Genomic DNA, 17,267 nt, shown 5'->3' on the forward strand with positions numbered 1-17,267 from the left:
TATCAAAACAACTCATTACTGTTGTTATGGCGACAAGGTAACATGTGAACAACAGTAACAGCTCTGTTGAAAATGAAAAGTAACTTTCATTTTTTAAGGTGAAAATTTGTACATTGAGCAATAATTATTCTAAATTGTTGTACATTGGAAGTCGATTGTTGTTAAACCTTTTCCTTTCCTGTTTGGGGGTTCCTCCTTCTGCCCGTTAATGTAAGTCCTGTCCTGACTACAAACAAGCGAGTGACTACATTTGTTCTGATGTAAATGTCCCGTAAATAAACGAACCTCGTCCAGATTTATCACAGTGTCACCAAGCCCTTCGGCCGCAAAAGGCGGATCTTGGTTCGAGGTTGGCGTAGACATCGTACTTCCAGTTTCGGCGATCTCCGCATAATCATACATGTCGTTATTTCGTATTTGACTTGAAAGCGCCTCCAAGGCCTGTCGCAAAAACAAATATAAAAACAAAAACATTAATATAAAAATACCCGGATTTTTAACAACAATGTTGGCAATCAGAGAAACTAAATAGAAAATAAGCTGACGCTACCTTGGTTTCTTGATCCTCGTCATCAGAGGTTGCAGCACTCTCGCTTGGCGTTTGCTCTACTGCAGCCGTGTCCATCCATTTTCTATAAACCTTTTGAAAAAGTTATTGACAAGTGAGATTTATATTCAAGGTAAGGTAAAAAAAGATTGTCCTTTTCTCAGCAATTTCTAAAAAAACAACCTTAGAAAAACTGCAGATAAAAGCAGCCTTCTGCGTTGGTAGCTCTCACAAGAAGCCGAATTTGAAACGTTTTAGGCCTTGAAATGGCAGGAAATTGTTAAGTAAACATGGTCACAAATGTCGAGACTGTCGATACCAGCTTCCAGAAATCCTAATAAAATATCGCATGGTCAAGTTAAAATTGAAACGCGATTTCAACGTCTTCATTATCCGAAATGTTAAAAACACACTCCAGGTATATTTTCGCAACAATTCGGACTAATTCGTTACTTCACGAAGGTGTGGATGTTAAAACTAAGAATTCAAAACACCAGTAAGCTTAAGCAATGGGAAGCACTAACCTCTTCTGGAGGTTCACTCGACTGCCTCGTTTCTGAATCTTCAGTTAGGAATCTAGTGACAAGATCCTGCAGGGCATACAGGGCTCTCTGGCGAAGATAGTCTGAGGTCAGCAACTGCAGCTCCCTGAACAACTCAACCTGAAAGGAGTTTCACTTTGCGGTGAAAGGATGAAAAAACTGCATACTGTCAACAGCTTAAGATGCCCTTTTGGCATAAATGAATGAAGCAACTGCAGAAATGGAAAATGCAAGGACAAAAGGAGCCAAAACACTTAAACAAGATCCTAAAAACGACACTTTAAAAACGACAAACTGACCAGATAATGCGGTCTTGATTCATTCATTGATATCAAAGTTGCAACCTCAGAGTAGATTGAGTCTCTCATTGTTTCAAAAAGTGAGTAACTGCTGGTTACCGACAGCCTAGAACAAAGAAATCACAACGTTATAGGCCGAACTGTAGGAGGAAGATGGTAATCTGTAGAAACAAATGGGAGGGTGAGTGCGTACAGGTCAAAATGAACTTCTCAATGGAAACAACTGCAAATAGTTGGGCATGATATGATGAACAACAGCAGATTCAGGGCTATGATACAACATAGAAATGAAATAGATCAAACATCTTAACAAGGTCCTGGTCTTTCAACGCAAAGTGGTGTCTTTTATACGACCAACCACGTCAGAGAATCGGCATGAACAGGGCTTTCTGCCTTAAGAAAAACAAAAGGTTGAATATTTCTGCATACCTCTCATCTTCGTCCGGCTTTCTCGTAGACCTGGAACCCCAATGTTCTTGAGCATCAGTCCCAACGTAGGGAACTCTCCCCTCAGATGCACTATCGACGTTATCAGGGTCTTTAAAAAACGATGGCCACGTGGCTTTTTGCCTTTGAGCAAGGCTTTTCGCAGCAGAAGATTTGCTAGGCGTTGGATATGATGTTGTAATGACGTCATTGGGCCGACGATCTGAATTATTGCCACGTTGTGAATCTGAAAAGAAAAAATCATTTGCATACTATTTTGTTGCATGTTCTTAAATTATAATATTTCATTTCACACAATACTCTCACACATCTCACATAGGAAGACATATAGACGTTAAGTAGATGAGAGAAACACAACTTCCAGTTGATCTTATGGAAACAGGTGTTTCAGTGGTTAAGTGAGATGAAGAAAAGATTCAGAGATAAGAGGGACACACATCTGTCAGTAGATCAAGTGGAAACACGTTTTCAGCAGACGGGGGAGAAACACGACTTTAGATTGGGGACAGCAACTGGGGCAAGTTACAATGAATGCTGAAAAGGAGGTTACATATCTACGCCTCTTCATTACAATTTAGGGCGGAACCGCACAAACCAACTTGGCAGGAAGGCTTTCTAAAGAAGAACGAAACAGACGGGAAAGAGAAGATAAAGAAAGGAAACGCGAGTACCCCCCTTTAAACTGGTACAGACTACAAAAGGATTTGTTTTGAAATTAATTCAGCGTATAAAACTACATATCTACACATGCAGTCGTGAGGATGGCTCAATGGTTAGGGTCCCAGCCTACAGATCTTGGGAGAAGAGTGAGGACATTTGCCAGCTCCCTGGAAACCCAGACGTAGAAATCATGGGGTGCTCACAAAGAAAGGATGGGCCAGGACACTGCTCGCAAGATCAGCATGCCTTCCCAGTGTCGTAAAAACTGACTTCCAAAGCTGGAGAGTAACATACATTTACTTGAGTCAAAAATTCTTTGGGGGATGGTTCAGGGAGGTTTCAGGTCATCTAAAACCTGATGATTTCAGGATATCCTAGTTTCACTAGTTGGAAAGTGCTCCAAAGAGAGAAACTTATCACAAAACGTACTTGTTCGAAGGTTCTTCAGAACTGGATATTTTGAAATGAAATTACCCTACCTGGAGGCAACTGCAAGGACGGACATTTCCATGTTTTGCATGCAATAAAAGTTAGAAAAAATTACCTGAGTAGGCAAGTGGGTCATAACTTCCTCCTATTCTTTCTCCATTGCTGGCATTTGGTCTCGGATGATGTTGTGTGTGTTCTTGCTGTTCTGAAACTTTGAAACTATAAAATCCTTGAAGAGGAAAACTCTCTGTTTTTGATTTGTCCTGAGCTGCAGCTTTTTGTCGCTCTTGGCCAGAGGAAAAAGCAGCATCCTTACGAGGCAATTCAGGTGAAACCTCGGTTTGAGTGAATCTGTTTATCGTGTCATCTGCAAAGACATGAGGCGATGTTGCAGAATGAGTTAGATCTGGTCTTTGCTGATCCTGAAAACCTTTAATATCCCCCTGAAATGGTCCAGAGTTGGTGAAGGAGTTCGTATACAAAGTAGAATAGGGGTCATTTGGTTTTCTATGCCCAATCGTTGTCAAAATATTTGCTTCAGTTGGATTTTCCCAGGCATACACACGACGACCGACCCCAGAGCCTAAGACCATTCGCTGAAACTCATTCTGTAGGTTTCGAATTTCTTGATGTTGTCTATCAAGCTGGGATGTGCACCGCTCTAGCCCCTGCAAAAAGGAAGCATGTTGCTGCTCCATGTTCTGCTGATCAAAGTTTTGCTGGTTCATGTTTGTAAAAGCGTTGCGTTGGTATCCACCAAACGGAGAAAACATTGGAGTATTCATCTGGAAGCCTGCGAATCAAGAGAAAAAACATATATATGCATTTGTGAAGAAAAACCTTTTGATCCATCAGATATGGCATAAAGTAGTGGTAGTAGGTAAACAGGATTTCAACAGCAAGATCTAGATTTTGAAGATAAATAAAAAACCTATATAACCTAAAAGTGTTGCTCAAATGTAGAAAATGACTGCGTTGGGTCACATGGAAAGACGAATTACCGATAATTGGATGGGCAAACATAGATCGGCAAATTTGGGTGTGCAAACTAAGATAGGCAAACATAGATCGGCAAATTTGGGTGGGAAAAACTTAGATAGAGAAACTTAAATGGGCAAACTCAAACTGGCAAACGTGAGTGGGCAAACTTAGATAAGCAAAACTTTGGCTGATTTGGGTTGGCAAACTAAGATGGGCAAACTTGAGTCGGCAAATTTGAGTGAGCAAACTAAGATGAGAGTGTTTATCTGGGTGGGTACATTTGGGTAGGCAAACTTGGATGGGTAAACTTAAACTAGCAAACTTGGATGGGAAAACTTAAACTGACAAACTTGGATGGGTAAACTTAGATGGGCAAACTTTGATGGGGAACTTAGCTTGGTGGGCAAACCTTGGTTACCATGAGTGCAACACTTGCAGAATGCAGACAGTAAGGAAAACATATGCCGAGAGAAAGGGAGCCATCCAGATCCATAATCCTTTTACAACAGCCTTCGGTTTTGAAATAGTTGTCTCTAGAATCACTGATGAACTGGAGCCAACAAGCACGGCAAGAGAAGCTAAGCTTTAGATAAGAAGGATATAAAGGGGGACGAAACGAATGAAGAGGGATGTGAAAAGGGTTCGGTACCTGCTGAGCCTAATGCTGGATTGAATGAGCCAGCTTGACTCTGCATGATTGACAAAAGCGTCTGTTGGTTCCGTAGCAATGATGTTGTGAGTGATGTACTACTCGCCAGGTGTTGCCGAAGCTCTTCGCATTGCTGTTCCCACACGTTCCCAGTGTCATCTGTCCGGGGGTGTGATCCTTTATTCTTCATCAGTTTGTGTGCTGGGGTCAAATTCTAGAAGCATTTGAAGAAGAATTTGGTCATTGAAGATTCAGTTTGGCGCCAAAAAGGTTGCAAAGAAAAGATCGAGATATTTTGCAACATAAACTAGACCTGTCCAGAAAATTTTGTTTACTCAATTTTTTATCAAAATTGGCAAAACTGACACTCTATGAACAGTTTGAGTGTAACATGAAGACTTCAAAACATATGAACTTACATGAAAAGCGTATTAAGACGATTGCCAACAAATAAATGTTGGTAGCCTAAGCACAAATAGCAACAAAGAAAATCTGGGAAACATAAATAAACTGTATAAATATTAACAATTTCAATTTTTTATGACAAGAACAACTTGTTTCATTCGGGTGCCCTCCAGATTTGCACGGAGACGCTATTTGACAGGAAATTAATTGGTATAGCTTTTCAACGAAACATATAACAATTCAGGACTAATTGAAAAATCCCAAAAACTTTCTCAAGGAGCTCATTTTGTTCTTAAAAGGACTGCAGTTCTTTGATTTTTCTTGAAAACCAGCTTTTTAAACAATAACAAAGCCTTGACTTGGAGGAGGCCTGTAAAAAGGTTAGGAAAACACTTGTTAAGAAGTGAATATTTGCAATATGGCAAGGTTCATTGTCCAGCTGAACTATGAATGGTCCATACCACCTGTTTGATTCTCTACTTGCCTCGCGTTCTCCATTAATATTTGAATGCAATATTCAGCACTGATCGAATTCATAAACAAAGCCAGCTTGCCGATACAATTAGGCCCAACCACGCCCCACAACATGGCAGATATCGGATTAGCAAAAGTGGACTCAAAATATCGCATTGGCAAAATGTTTACTGTTTAACTACTAACACAGCTGATACATTTTCAACAAAAATATAATATCACCGAGGAATGAAAACGCCCATTCCTGCATGGTAAATTATTTTTGGAACACATCTGTCTTTCCTTCATTTATACAGCTTTGAACAACGAAATGCAAGGATGTCCGCAAACGACTGATGTGAGTTTGATTTGCATCTTCGACTCGTTGCTTGTGATTCTATCCCCTGATAAAAAGTTCTCTTGGTCGTCCTGCTCTTATTTAAATTTTAGTCGAGTTCAATTAGTTGTTGGTAGAACAAATTTTAACATACAAAACTAACATTTCTTGCAATTTCTGCCAAGAAATAACCAGCTTCACCACAAACCTTTTTTCACCTGTTGTTCATTGCAATCCTTCGACTTTAACATTTTCAATTTCAAGCTGTCTGTTTCAAAATTTTGAACAGGAAGGCAGAAAACAAATCGAATTTACTGGGCCCAGATGAGATTTGCATTTTTTATGACGTCATTCCCAGAATCCTGGCAAATTTCTAGAATCCCGCTGCAACAGCCAGACTTTTATGAACAATGTTAGAATAACAATTCCGTTAGAATAAGAATACCTTGCTGATTAACTTAACAAAAAAGCAATTTTTAAGTCTTTTTCAAACCTGTTGTCTTGGTCTGTGTCTTGCTGAGGATTCTGGAGATACGTTCATTGACCATGAAACTGAGCTTCCTCGGCTTCCCTCTGAAATAAAAATTCACATCAAAATTTTGAAACCCTTTGCAAGACAAACGAACAAATGCCAAGTCTATAAGGTCATCATTTAATGCATTTAAATGTACCATTTTGATTGGAATCAAGTTTTCGCTTTTTCCCTTTGTTACTTCGCCGTTGACCAGCAAGATTGAACCAAAGGCCTCTATTTTCCTTCTTCTGTTTTTTGCTCTGATTCTGTTTGAAATCAAACAAAGGGGCTACGTCATCTCCTTCCTGCTCTTCTTCTCCCCTTCCGGCTTCTTCCTCCTCTTCAGGCTGGTCCATGTTTTCGTCATACTCATCTTCCATCTACAAAAAGAGTGTCAAAATAGAACTCCATGTTCAGTATTTGTTTTCGGATGAAGAACTTTCGAACACACGTATTTTTTTATTAAGGTTGAAAACACATACAACGCCTCCTTCAGGGAAATCCTCTTCACCAACAGCAGAATCTTCTTCTGAACTGCTCTGCTCCGTGGAGCCACCCCACGTAGCTGCAGTGGTGACATCAGCACTAAACATGCTATGACCAACGCCTTCATCAAGATCGACATCGTCGAGGTCACTTCTAATGGAATAGGTGCCACCATCAGATCTGTCGTCAGCTGACTTGTGCTTACGCCGTTGCTTTTCCACAAATTTCAGTTTCTTGTTTTGCTCAAACATTTCTCTCTGGCGACGAATTTCGGACATAACAAGGGGGTTGGGTCTTGAGCCTGCGCCAAACCCTTGAAAACAAATAAAGATGAATCAAAAGCTATGTATAGATCTATCCATGTCCATTTAAACAATCGGTTTTATCCGTCACATTAAAATGCACTAAATAAAGGTCACAATTCTCAAAATAGAGTGCTGCTTTGCTAAGATAGAGGCTGAATGTAAACAACAAGTACCGGAATGTCGATTAGAGGGCTGAGAAAGAAGCTTCATTTTGTTTCCTCTAAAATCTGAATCTGATCCATACTGGGGTTCCACTGACAAATTGGAAGTCCTTTTCACGATCCTCGGTATTTGCAAATCCTTGTACGTCACCCTGCTTCCAGGTTTTCCTGCAAGGGCGTTATTGTCTAGAATAGGGAACTTCTTGTCGTGCTCTGGGTTGAAGGTTACTTCTGGTAGTTTTTTTGAGCTTTTTGGAACAGTTGCAGGTTGCTGCAAAAATGAAACAGGTAATTGATCAGAAATCCTAAGAATGTTACTAAACACGGATTCCAATTATGGGCAAAACCAGTTGTTTAGTTATTCAGATTGAATGTATTCACTCGAATGTATTCAGATTTCTGTCATGAGCAGGTAGAATGTATCCCAAGACATTGAGCGTTGGAATTAAGATGCAAATATATTGAGGTTATTTGCTAAGGGACTGAGCAGCAAACTACCTTCGAAGAGGAGTCTGGGACATCCTTTTCACCAATTGGCACCAAAGTTGTTCTTGCTATTTCAGTTAGCTGTCGCTGGGCTTCTAGCAGCTTCTGCTTTTCTATGAGAAGTTTCTCTAACTCTTGCTTTTGTCGACTTAAACTTGCTTGGTACTCGATTTCCCTATCAAGCATGGCAACTGCCTGAAAGAAAGTACTCAAAAATGACACCGTTTGACGAACATTAAGAAAGGTGAAAACATGATTAGATCTATAATATAACGAAGTCACCAATAAACATGATTATTTTGGAAACACTACTTTTAATTAGGTAATTTCAAACAAAGCTGAGCTGCTGCAAAAGGTGATTTGCATGCAGGAGGGCGAAGGGCACTCACATTATTAAGTGTGCTACCATCACTCTGCTTGCTCATCCTATCATCATTTGCTTCCTCTGCCATGCTACTCTCAGCATCATCAACATCATTTTCGGCCACAGACTGCTGTTCACTCGTCACTTCATCTTCTTCATCCGTCTCACCATCACCACCATCCTCGTTTTCAGCATCCTCGTTTTCACCGCCCTCATCATCACCATCCTCGTTATCATCTTCGTCGTCTTTGACTGAAGAATCCTTGCTACTCAAGGAGATATTTGCAAGATCATCTATTGCCATGCCATCCTAAATATAAAAACTTGTTTGTTTACTTTGCAAAGCAAAAAAAAAGGAAAGCAAAGGACCAATCTTGATAAAATAGTTAGGCACTGCTACATAAGGCCATGCACTGTATAATTCTAATGATTAGCTGAAATTGGGAATGCTTTTCTGATACCTGCTGAACTGAATTGACCAATTCTTGCAAATGTTTCAGCTTCTCCTTTGCTTGCTGTAGTCGCCTGACGGAAAATTCAAATTCAAATGGCTACTTCAAAAAACTTGAATTTAAAAGAAGAATAGAGACGTGGTTCGAATACCTCTTGGTAAATATATACATATACAAAGGACAAAGACTGACAGACAAAATTTTTAATACAAGGATGCTGCCCAATTCCATTGTCCTGCTCTCGGCTGGAATCTAACTCCCGTTACTTGCCTCAAAATCAAACCGCATTCCGCTGAGCCAATCTCACTAGCAAACTCACTAGTCAGTCTCACTAGCAAATGTTGACGCCCTTGTTTGCATAGACCATCGGTATTATTACATTGAAACACACAGACCTAAGGGGTGCAATTCAATGGAACGGAACAAGTGACCAACCTGACTTTAGCTTGAAACTCTGGGTCTTCCTGCCAGGACAAATCCTCGGCAGTAGTCGTGCTCTCTGACTCACTCTCCGATTCTGTTGCTGTCACACTGGCTGTGTTCGTTTCTGTCAAATCAATATTTTGCCTTTCTTCATCTATTTGTGATGATGTTGCCTGTGTAGTCTTCTGTACCAATGCTAGTCTTTGTCTTGCCTCTTGCAGCTGCCTGCAGAAAACAAGGAGAAGTGATTAATACAATGCTTAACTAAAAAATAATTTTACCCAGTCAACCCGTGCTAAAAAATAATACACGAAACACGAAAACACTTGATTGAAACACGAAACACGTGAAAAAAACAACAGAAAACAACATGCCTTATCTTTGAGGAGAGGTCGTTGTCCTGGTCCTCGGACGCAAGATTCTTTTCCATAGCAGATGCGATACCAATGTTGGCAGAAACTTTATTGTCTTTAGCAGAACTTGGGTTTCTAGTGACATCGATCGCCGTTCTCTGTGACTGCGACCACGGAGGGGTTGGCCTCATTCTATTGTCTGAATTGAAGATTGAAAAACACACGTAACAACTTAAATGTTTTTCAAATACCAGTATCATGCAACAGCTAAAATCTACACTAAAACCACCTAATCGACAACTAGTTGCATACAAGTGGTCACAAAAATTGAAGTTTGAAGTGGTAATGCCACATTTGGCTATTTCTATACTATTGGCCTTGGCTGGCAACAAACTCCTTACAGCTAGAAGCGGAGCTTAACATTTACCTCAATCTCTGAATATTATTAAATAACCTTTCAGAGGAATTTACAATATAATGAATTACTGACCAATGCCATTCGACAAATCCGCTATTTCTGCGTTCAACTGAGGCTGTACTGCATTAGCACCTCTAGGTCTTGCACCCCCATAGCCTGCAGGGGGCAACCCTGCTTGGATTTTGTCACCATCGAGTACGGGCTGGACTTGCGAATGCTGCAAATTGGAAGGCAAGGTTACAGCAAATACAGTTTTGTACCAACCTCCACGGGAATTAATTGCTTAAAGTGTAACCACCTCAAAACACTGGCGCATTCTGAATGCTAGCCATAAAAAGAATACAGTTAAAAACCTGAAAGCAAGTGTTCATTTCACAGCTACACTCAATAAATGTGCAACCACAAGACTTTGCAACTTATTTTAAAACAATTAAAAAAAGTTAAAAATTCACGACTTAAACCTTTTTCGACTATTATATAATATTTGGTGTGTACATGGACCAGGACGGTTCTGTGTTGCAACTCTGAGCTTCACGTTTAATGGATTTGATCTTCATCTTAAGGCCAGTTACGAAAAAACAGAATGGAAAGTAAAATTACCTCATACTCAGAGACAACTTTTGTTAAATCTTCCAACCTCTGTTTGACTTCCTTTAATTTTCTAAAGAATCAAAACGATCCAGTAAAAATTACCAATCTTTGAATAGATTTCAAAGCCAAAGATTGAAATTAGATTATTGTTAGATTGACAATCGTTTGTTGCACATCATGGACAATTCGGATGGTAAGTTAGATACCATCCTTACCACTCAGTATGGCAAAATGCTATCTGGAAATGATAGTTTCACATCATACTCGGTTACTATCCGCACAGACTTGGCATGGCAAAGATTTTCAATTATTTAAGAAGAAACCAGTGCTAATTCATGGCTGCATTAGTATCATAGGGACACCAGAGTCATGTTTTCAGCACCCTGTAACATAACAAAGCATTTGGGAACTTGAAAGTTTGATCCATATACCATATACTTGGATTAAAAACCATGTGAAACGAAGCAACTTACTTTAGTTTCTCCTGTACGGTTTTGGCATGCTGCATCGCCTGAACGGCGTTCTCTTGTTGCTGCTTAATAGCTGATCTCTGCATTTCCAGCTTTTCAAAATCAGTTGTCTCGGCTGTTTCCTTCATATCTTGCACCTCGGGCAATGGTTCATCTGGCCCTTGCGCTATTTGTAAAAAAGTCCATCAATCATTGTTAATCTCAGGGATCCACAAGGCAATATAAGAATGTATGAGAAAAAGATCGTTGTAGAAGAACATGCTTCACTTATGTTTATAATTCATACAGACTTATTATCAATAACTATAATACAATACGATGCCCGTCATAAAAACTAATGGGTGTTTTACCCAAATTGCATTGCATTGTGCCAAAAATAAAGTATTAGCTTGGAGTTAATAGACATACGGAAAGTGGTGAGGGCGTCTCTTGAAGATTTCAAAGTTGCCAGAAGAGTGTCCATCTTCTGCTTTTTCGCTTGTAAGTTCATCAATTTATTCTCCAGCTCTAGCTTCCTTTGCACCATATCAGCATCAAACAACGCCGCCTCCTTTGAAAATCAATTTCCAGTAATGCAAGATGTCATACAATAGCAAATAACCTTTGCAACATCTACAGAAAATTTTTCCTGATACTCCTCAGAGCATGTAACGCCCGGATAATGACAAATAATCAATATCCAGCTGGTCGAAAATTAATACCCAAACGTGGTTTGAATGAAAAAGGGAATAAAAGAATGGCTTAGATGCCAGGAATTCCATCAAAATGTAACAGGAAGGAAGAGAACATCACTAGGCAATAAGCCACTGGTGAAAATTGACAAATGCAGGGGAGATGTATAAACATAATTTATGGAGCAATATGCAACTAAATTGTGATTCTAGGCAGCAAAATCTTACTGAAAATAATCCATTTACAAACACACCATCCTATAAAGAGAAAAATTTCAAGAAGCTTACCTCATTGTCTTTTGCCTGGTCGATAAAACGTTCGGTAGCTTGCGAGGTTGATCCCTATCAATAGAGCAATATCGATAATAAGGCATTCAGGTGTCTTATTATTTCATTAAGTTTATTAGATCAGATTCTGTCAAGCAAAACAAAAAAAGCAAAGATCAACGGCAAAGAAAACGCACGAAGAATTGCATTCAAGATGAAAATAGATGACTTGGTGCTAACAAGTGCTAACTAGCTAGGATCTCACCTGGGTGAATTCTTGATAACGAGAATTCAGTATGTGGCTGGTTTCATTCACGTCTTTGTTGTTTGGTACAGGAACATCTTTCGTCATCTAAAAGTATTGTTTCATGTATCAGTTCCAAGCCTTATCAATCTGTAATGGGCCTAAACCTTTAGCTGGCCTGCAAACAATCGCTTCAAAAAGCGATTATCAGACGCAGTTTGATGAAAACAGGTAAACAAACAAAGATAAGGTTGTGCCTTATAAGATCAAACGCCTGCTCTGAATCGTCAGTTGAATAAGGTCAGTTTGTCAGGTCTTATCCACTCAAAGTCAACTATCAAGCCTTCTTAATGTTACAACAACGTGCCCATTTGCTGCATGGTTCGGACCTGATTTTAAACTAATAAAGTGACATATGAATTACCAATAAAAATCTTATGTAAACATTTGCTAAACAGTCAGACAAAACTCTTTATTTCCACGCCTTGATTTTGCTTCAATGTCTTTCATCTAAATAAAAAATTAACATCTAAGGATAGAAAGAAATTATTACATCAGCTGATTTCATCAGTTCCTCTGCCTGCTCCTGTAGCGATGCTAATGTTGCTTGCTTCTTCTTCAGGTCTTGGATCTAAAATAAAAAGCATGATTTCATGTCACAATGTTATCCAGACCTAAGCTATGCCTGATTACAATATAAATATTACATCCTCAACAGCTGCCTGGCCCTCAACAGCCTTAGCCGGCATAATATATTCTTAGTGCAGACAGGAAACGTTGTCGGACTCTAAAGGAAAATGCTTGTTTTCTGGCTAATCTTCAGCTATTTTTACTGCTCTTGGATGCTGACTTTCAGCAGTTTGTTCTTAAAGAGCAACTGAGATGTTGCTACTTGTTTATTCTACGTTTTCAATCAAGCCATATAAAACAATTAGTGAAAATACATCCGGAGGGGCCTACCTCACACAATAGAAATTGATAAATCAGCAACGCATGCTGATTGACTGCATGGGTACAAAAATCAGAGAAACCGCTTAAAAATGTCCTTTGCTGTACTTAGAAATGTAAACATGTTTAAACATATAGATAGGCATTCAATCACCTGCTGCTGTTGATCTACAATTTTCCTCAAAAGTGCATGTTGCATCTGAAGTCTTTTCAATTCCTGCTGCTGGTCTTCCTCATTTTCAATCTTAATATGAAATGGAAAATGAAAAGCAATTACTTCTTAAATTTCATGCAAAATCGAGCCTAAGAAATAAAATCCTAGATCATAGTAAAATTGACACAAAATGTTTATATATAAATGCAATTGCATACTTCATTTTGCTGCTTGAGTGACAAGACACTTGACGCTGGGGTCAAATCAGCAGACTGATCCATATCCTAAATAATCAAAGAAAACATTTAGGTATGGTACCAAGAAAAAATGAGCCAAAAAAATGATACATCTACATAAAATACCAAAATGAGATAAGCAGCCTAGTAGCAACTGACGCTAGACAGGATACTATAGTTCTTAAAAGAAATGCAAACTCGAAACCTGATCTTTTAGCTTACAGGAAAAGAATTGAAAAAGACGATAGAAGTCAGTAACAAAAACAATAGAAGTCAGTAACAAAGACAATAGAAGTCTCATTTGAGATGGACTCTGTAGAGGACCATCAGAAACAGGCAATTTCGATGAGGACAAAAACTTGGATAAAGGCTGGATGATAGAATAGCGGCTAAACAATTTTTTGTTTATCTTTTGAGCTGTTTTGCGACTGAAAAAGGAATAATAATAAATTAATATTTCTACCTCAATAGACATTCGATGATTATTGAAATAAACGCCCCTGTTATTGGGGCCCTCTCCAAGAAGGGACATTATTTCTTCCGCAATCATACGTACTTGTGATACTGATAACTTGATTATACATAATACATATGGTAATTATTTGTGGAAACAGTATATAGTACAAAGTAGCATAAATGGTATATTTTACCAGTGTCCGCTGCAGCAAATCAACATATCCCTGCTCTTGAAGACGAAGTTGCTGAATAAGTTTCCCAAGCTTTTCTATATGCTCTATTTCAGAGTCCTGTAAATGCAAATCAAATAATCACCAATATCTTTAAAGATTGAAATGCTTTGAATGCATGGAAATAAAAGCTATATAAGAAGAAAAATGAATAAGGAATACCATACCTCAATATATTCTTTAGTTGACAAATTCACATATAATGAAGTTGCTTGCTTCAAATATTCCTACAGATAGATGACACACAACTTTGAGCTCACAATTGCCTACTTGCAAACAGGTTTCGCAAACAACTAAAAACATATGCACAGTACAGAAAGGCAACAAAGAAAACTGCGGGTGTAGACCTAATAGAGTATAATATAACTAACGGATAATTTAAAGCAAAATCTTTATGATTTAGTTACGCAAAAGATTGCTCATGCCAAATGCCTTCCCAGAGAGACACCCATAAACAAAGGCAGCATATGATTGATTGTAGCAAGTAACATAAGCCTTCACTGATTCATGCCGGAGTGAAATATTAGCCTTCACTGATTTACGTGTATTTGTTGTTGTTCATTTTCGGCGGTGTTTCTTATTTGCTACATCGATTTTTCGCCACAAGAACTCCTTCGAGTCCGTCGAGCAGACTGCTATGGTGACCTTTTCTTTATTCACACATATCATTGGTTAATACTTTTTAGATATTTTGCAATTAGCCTTTTGAAAATGCGTTGCTTAAGTATAACAACCAAAGTGCGAAAGTTGTTTAACTCAATATCGTTTGAATGAAAAACAACTCAATGCAATCACAGCCACAAATGTAATACAGCCTTACCCTGACTTGGTTTAACCTTTGGGTTATCTTAGTTGTATCAACCTGAAATACAAACATAAATAAATATAAATATGCTATGATGATAAGATACATAAAGCAGAAAGCAAGGAACACATGCAAATGATATGGAAGAACTCTTCTTCCTAACGAATCCAAAGCTTCCATTTTCGTCGCCACTAGGTTCATAATTAGGTTCATAATCAGAATCATAATCAGAATCATAATCAGGATCATAATCAGGGCTGGGTGATTCCACGAGATGGATAATTAGATGACACAAATCATGTCCATGGCACAGAAGAGGCATGTTTAAAAATACCATTCCACATGCTGCATAATTAGGAACTTAAGACAAAGATCAATATATATGCACATACAAATATGCACATACAAAGACAATTCTTACAAAAGGAAACAATGCATATTCTAAAATATCATCCAATTCCACGGCTTCCGCATTCAGAAATTAACCACTCTATCAAAAACACGTGTCAAAAGACTGGGGCGCGCGAATCAAATTTATTTGGTAACACAAAACAAGAAAGTTTTTCTACTGATACACTAAACTTAGCAAAACTTTTAAAATAAACTAAATGCTACATTGTATAGTTATGTCCATTTTACTCTCAACGAGGGCAAGTTTCTAGATTTTACATCACTCTCCCAGGAGGGTCGTAGCAAATGATTCCAGAGGGGGCCAGAAAGAAAAAAACCAATGTAAGTGTAAAGGGGAGGGGGGGGGGGACTCAACTTTTGCCTTAGCTGGAAAGATATTTAAAATGCACTTTCATCGTGTCCCTTTTTTTTTCATACCTACTGCGAACATTCATGACACCTCGCAACCCTTTAGATCGGTAGAATAAGAGAAGGGTATAAAAAGTTATTTCCCTAAGCGGCCGCCAAAGGGGAAAACTTGTTATGATCTTACTGCTTCAAGTTCACCGGAAATTGCATTCTTTGGAGCATATTTTGATAATAAAATCTTATTCTTAAAATGAATATCCATTGGCGGAAAGCGATGGTATTGATCGACATCCTTGTTCTCATTTTCAAATGTTCTACTTTATGCAACATAACTGCATAATTTTTCAAATCTGGGACAAAATTTTCAAATCTGGTGATAGGCACAAAATTAGCACTGTCCCCGGGGTTTAGTATTTAATTAGGAAAATAATTTATTACTAATCTTGATCAATTTCCACAACCAAATTTGGCGCTTGAAGATTCGGGTTTTAATTGACAAAATCCGAGCAGCAAATCACTCTATGGTAGAAATCGGTAATTTCTCAGAAATCATTTTTTGTGTGGAAATTTTTGTGGTATTTTCTTTACAAAAGTAAATTGCCCCTCGACAATCGGAAAGAACTTTAGTCTAAGTAATTTATGTTGCTAAAAGGTTCGTTTCACTTCTCCTTTTTACCGAAGGGCTTTCCGACATAACAGTGATTTTTCCGAAAATCCTTCAAATTTTGAAAACAGCCACGGCCCATTCTGCCCACTTCCCCCCTACCGCCAAGCCCCTGCACTCTCCAACGAAACGGCCGTAGAAGGAAATTTGATTTCTTTTGAAGTTTGGATGCTTTTCGGTGATATATATTCATTCCCCTCTTCGATTTTAGGTATTTATCCTTAACTCTTTCAATGGTATTTTCTCATTCATCTCTATTTCAAGAAGAGAGACTTGCACAAATGATCAAATTAATCGTAAGGCTACTGTTCGCAAAAGACAGGTTTCAGTGACTTTAGAAACATGACAAAGTTTCAAATCTGATCAGCAGTTGGAGAAAAACCCGTCTTTGATTTCACGTTCCCATTGATACGCTCGAAAACAGGGTCATTTCATAACGATGTTCAAAGCTATTAATCAAAAAAAGAATTTTAAATTTTAAAACGAATCATTTTAACGGACAGCGAAAAACGTGGTTATCAGATAATGGAGTAATTTGAAAACGAACTGTTTTAATGTAAAAAGCGGAAGTCATTTAAAAAAAACGTTCATCGTCAGTTTCAAAACCTGCTTGAACAAGGATATGAGAACGGAAAAATACAGAGTAATGGGAGCACCTTTAATTTCTTTGTGATCAAAACGGTGTGGGCAGGAGCAATGGCAACATCTCACGAAAATAGGGTAAAAGAATTGATCGGAAAACATAATTCAAAACTGGCTTTGAAAAAAGCAAACATTTGAAAAATCTTATTCATGAAACAACTCTGCATTGCGAATCAAATGGCGTCCGCCTAAAAAATTGCACAAACTATTGGATGAAATTTATTACCATATCAGATGCATCGCTTTCAAGCTGACTTGCTGGTAGACTCTCAGTAACACTTGAGATGCTTGCTTGGTCATACAAAACTGCTGAAGCACCCGCGATACCTCTTTCATTCACTGCATTACCCTAGTAAGGAATTACATTAAATAAATTTTCTTCTAGAGTTATTTTGATGCAAAGCTAAATCAATTAAAAA

The 17,267-nt window shown here is 38.4% G+C and overlaps 1 protein-coding gene across 1 annotated transcript in view; it reads right to left on the minus strand.

The window, feature by feature from the left end:
- The window catches only part of LOC135686693 (uncharacterized), a 29,721-nt gene that overhangs the window by 4,957 nt on the left and 7,497 nt on the right, over positions 1-17,267 (minus strand). The window contains exons 4-32 of the mRNA XM_065202983.2: positions 17,075-17,197; positions 14,799-14,840; positions 14,146-14,205; positions 13,943-14,038; positions 13,275-13,340; positions 13,057-13,146; positions 12,508-12,585; positions 11,976-12,062; positions 11,732-11,785; positions 11,181-11,322; positions 10,776-10,938; positions 10,312-10,372; positions 9,784-9,928; positions 9,311-9,492; positions 8,953-9,161; positions 8,527-8,590; positions 8,091-8,375; positions 7,714-7,896; positions 7,228-7,486; positions 6,746-7,062; positions 6,421-6,643; positions 6,243-6,322; positions 4,555-4,768; positions 3,040-3,717; positions 1,818-2,061; positions 1,389-1,494; positions 1,072-1,209; positions 551-640; positions 286-441 (exon numbers count right to left, since the gene is read on the minus strand). Coding sequence (XP_065059055.2) covers positions 286-441; positions 551-640; positions 1,072-1,209; positions 1,389-1,494; positions 1,818-2,061; positions 3,040-3,717; positions 4,555-4,768; positions 6,243-6,322; positions 6,421-6,643; positions 6,746-7,062; positions 7,228-7,486; positions 7,714-7,896; positions 8,091-8,375; positions 8,527-8,590; positions 8,953-9,161; positions 9,311-9,492; positions 9,784-9,928; positions 10,312-10,372; positions 10,776-10,938; positions 11,181-11,322; positions 11,732-11,785; positions 11,976-12,062; positions 12,508-12,585; positions 13,057-13,146; positions 13,275-13,340; positions 13,943-14,038; positions 14,146-14,205; positions 14,799-14,840; positions 17,075-17,197 — 4,635 coding nt within the window. The remainder of the gene's footprint in view (positions 1-285; positions 442-550; positions 641-1,071; positions 1,210-1,388; positions 1,495-1,817; positions 2,062-3,039; positions 3,718-4,554; positions 4,769-6,242; positions 6,323-6,420; positions 6,644-6,745; positions 7,063-7,227; positions 7,487-7,713; positions 7,897-8,090; positions 8,376-8,526; positions 8,591-8,952; positions 9,162-9,310; positions 9,493-9,783; positions 9,929-10,311; positions 10,373-10,775; positions 10,939-11,180; positions 11,323-11,731; positions 11,786-11,975; positions 12,063-12,507; positions 12,586-13,056; positions 13,147-13,274; positions 13,341-13,942; positions 14,039-14,145; positions 14,206-14,798; positions 14,841-17,074; positions 17,198-17,267) is intronic.

This window comes from Rhopilema esculentum, chromosome 6 (genome assembly GCF_057945365.1).
Source record: "Rhopilema esculentum isolate cy_ngs chromosome 6, ASM5794536v1, whole genome shotgun sequence".
Lineage (NCBI taxonomy): Eukaryota > Metazoa > Cnidaria > Scyphozoa > Rhizostomeae > Rhizostomatidae > Rhopilema > Rhopilema esculentum.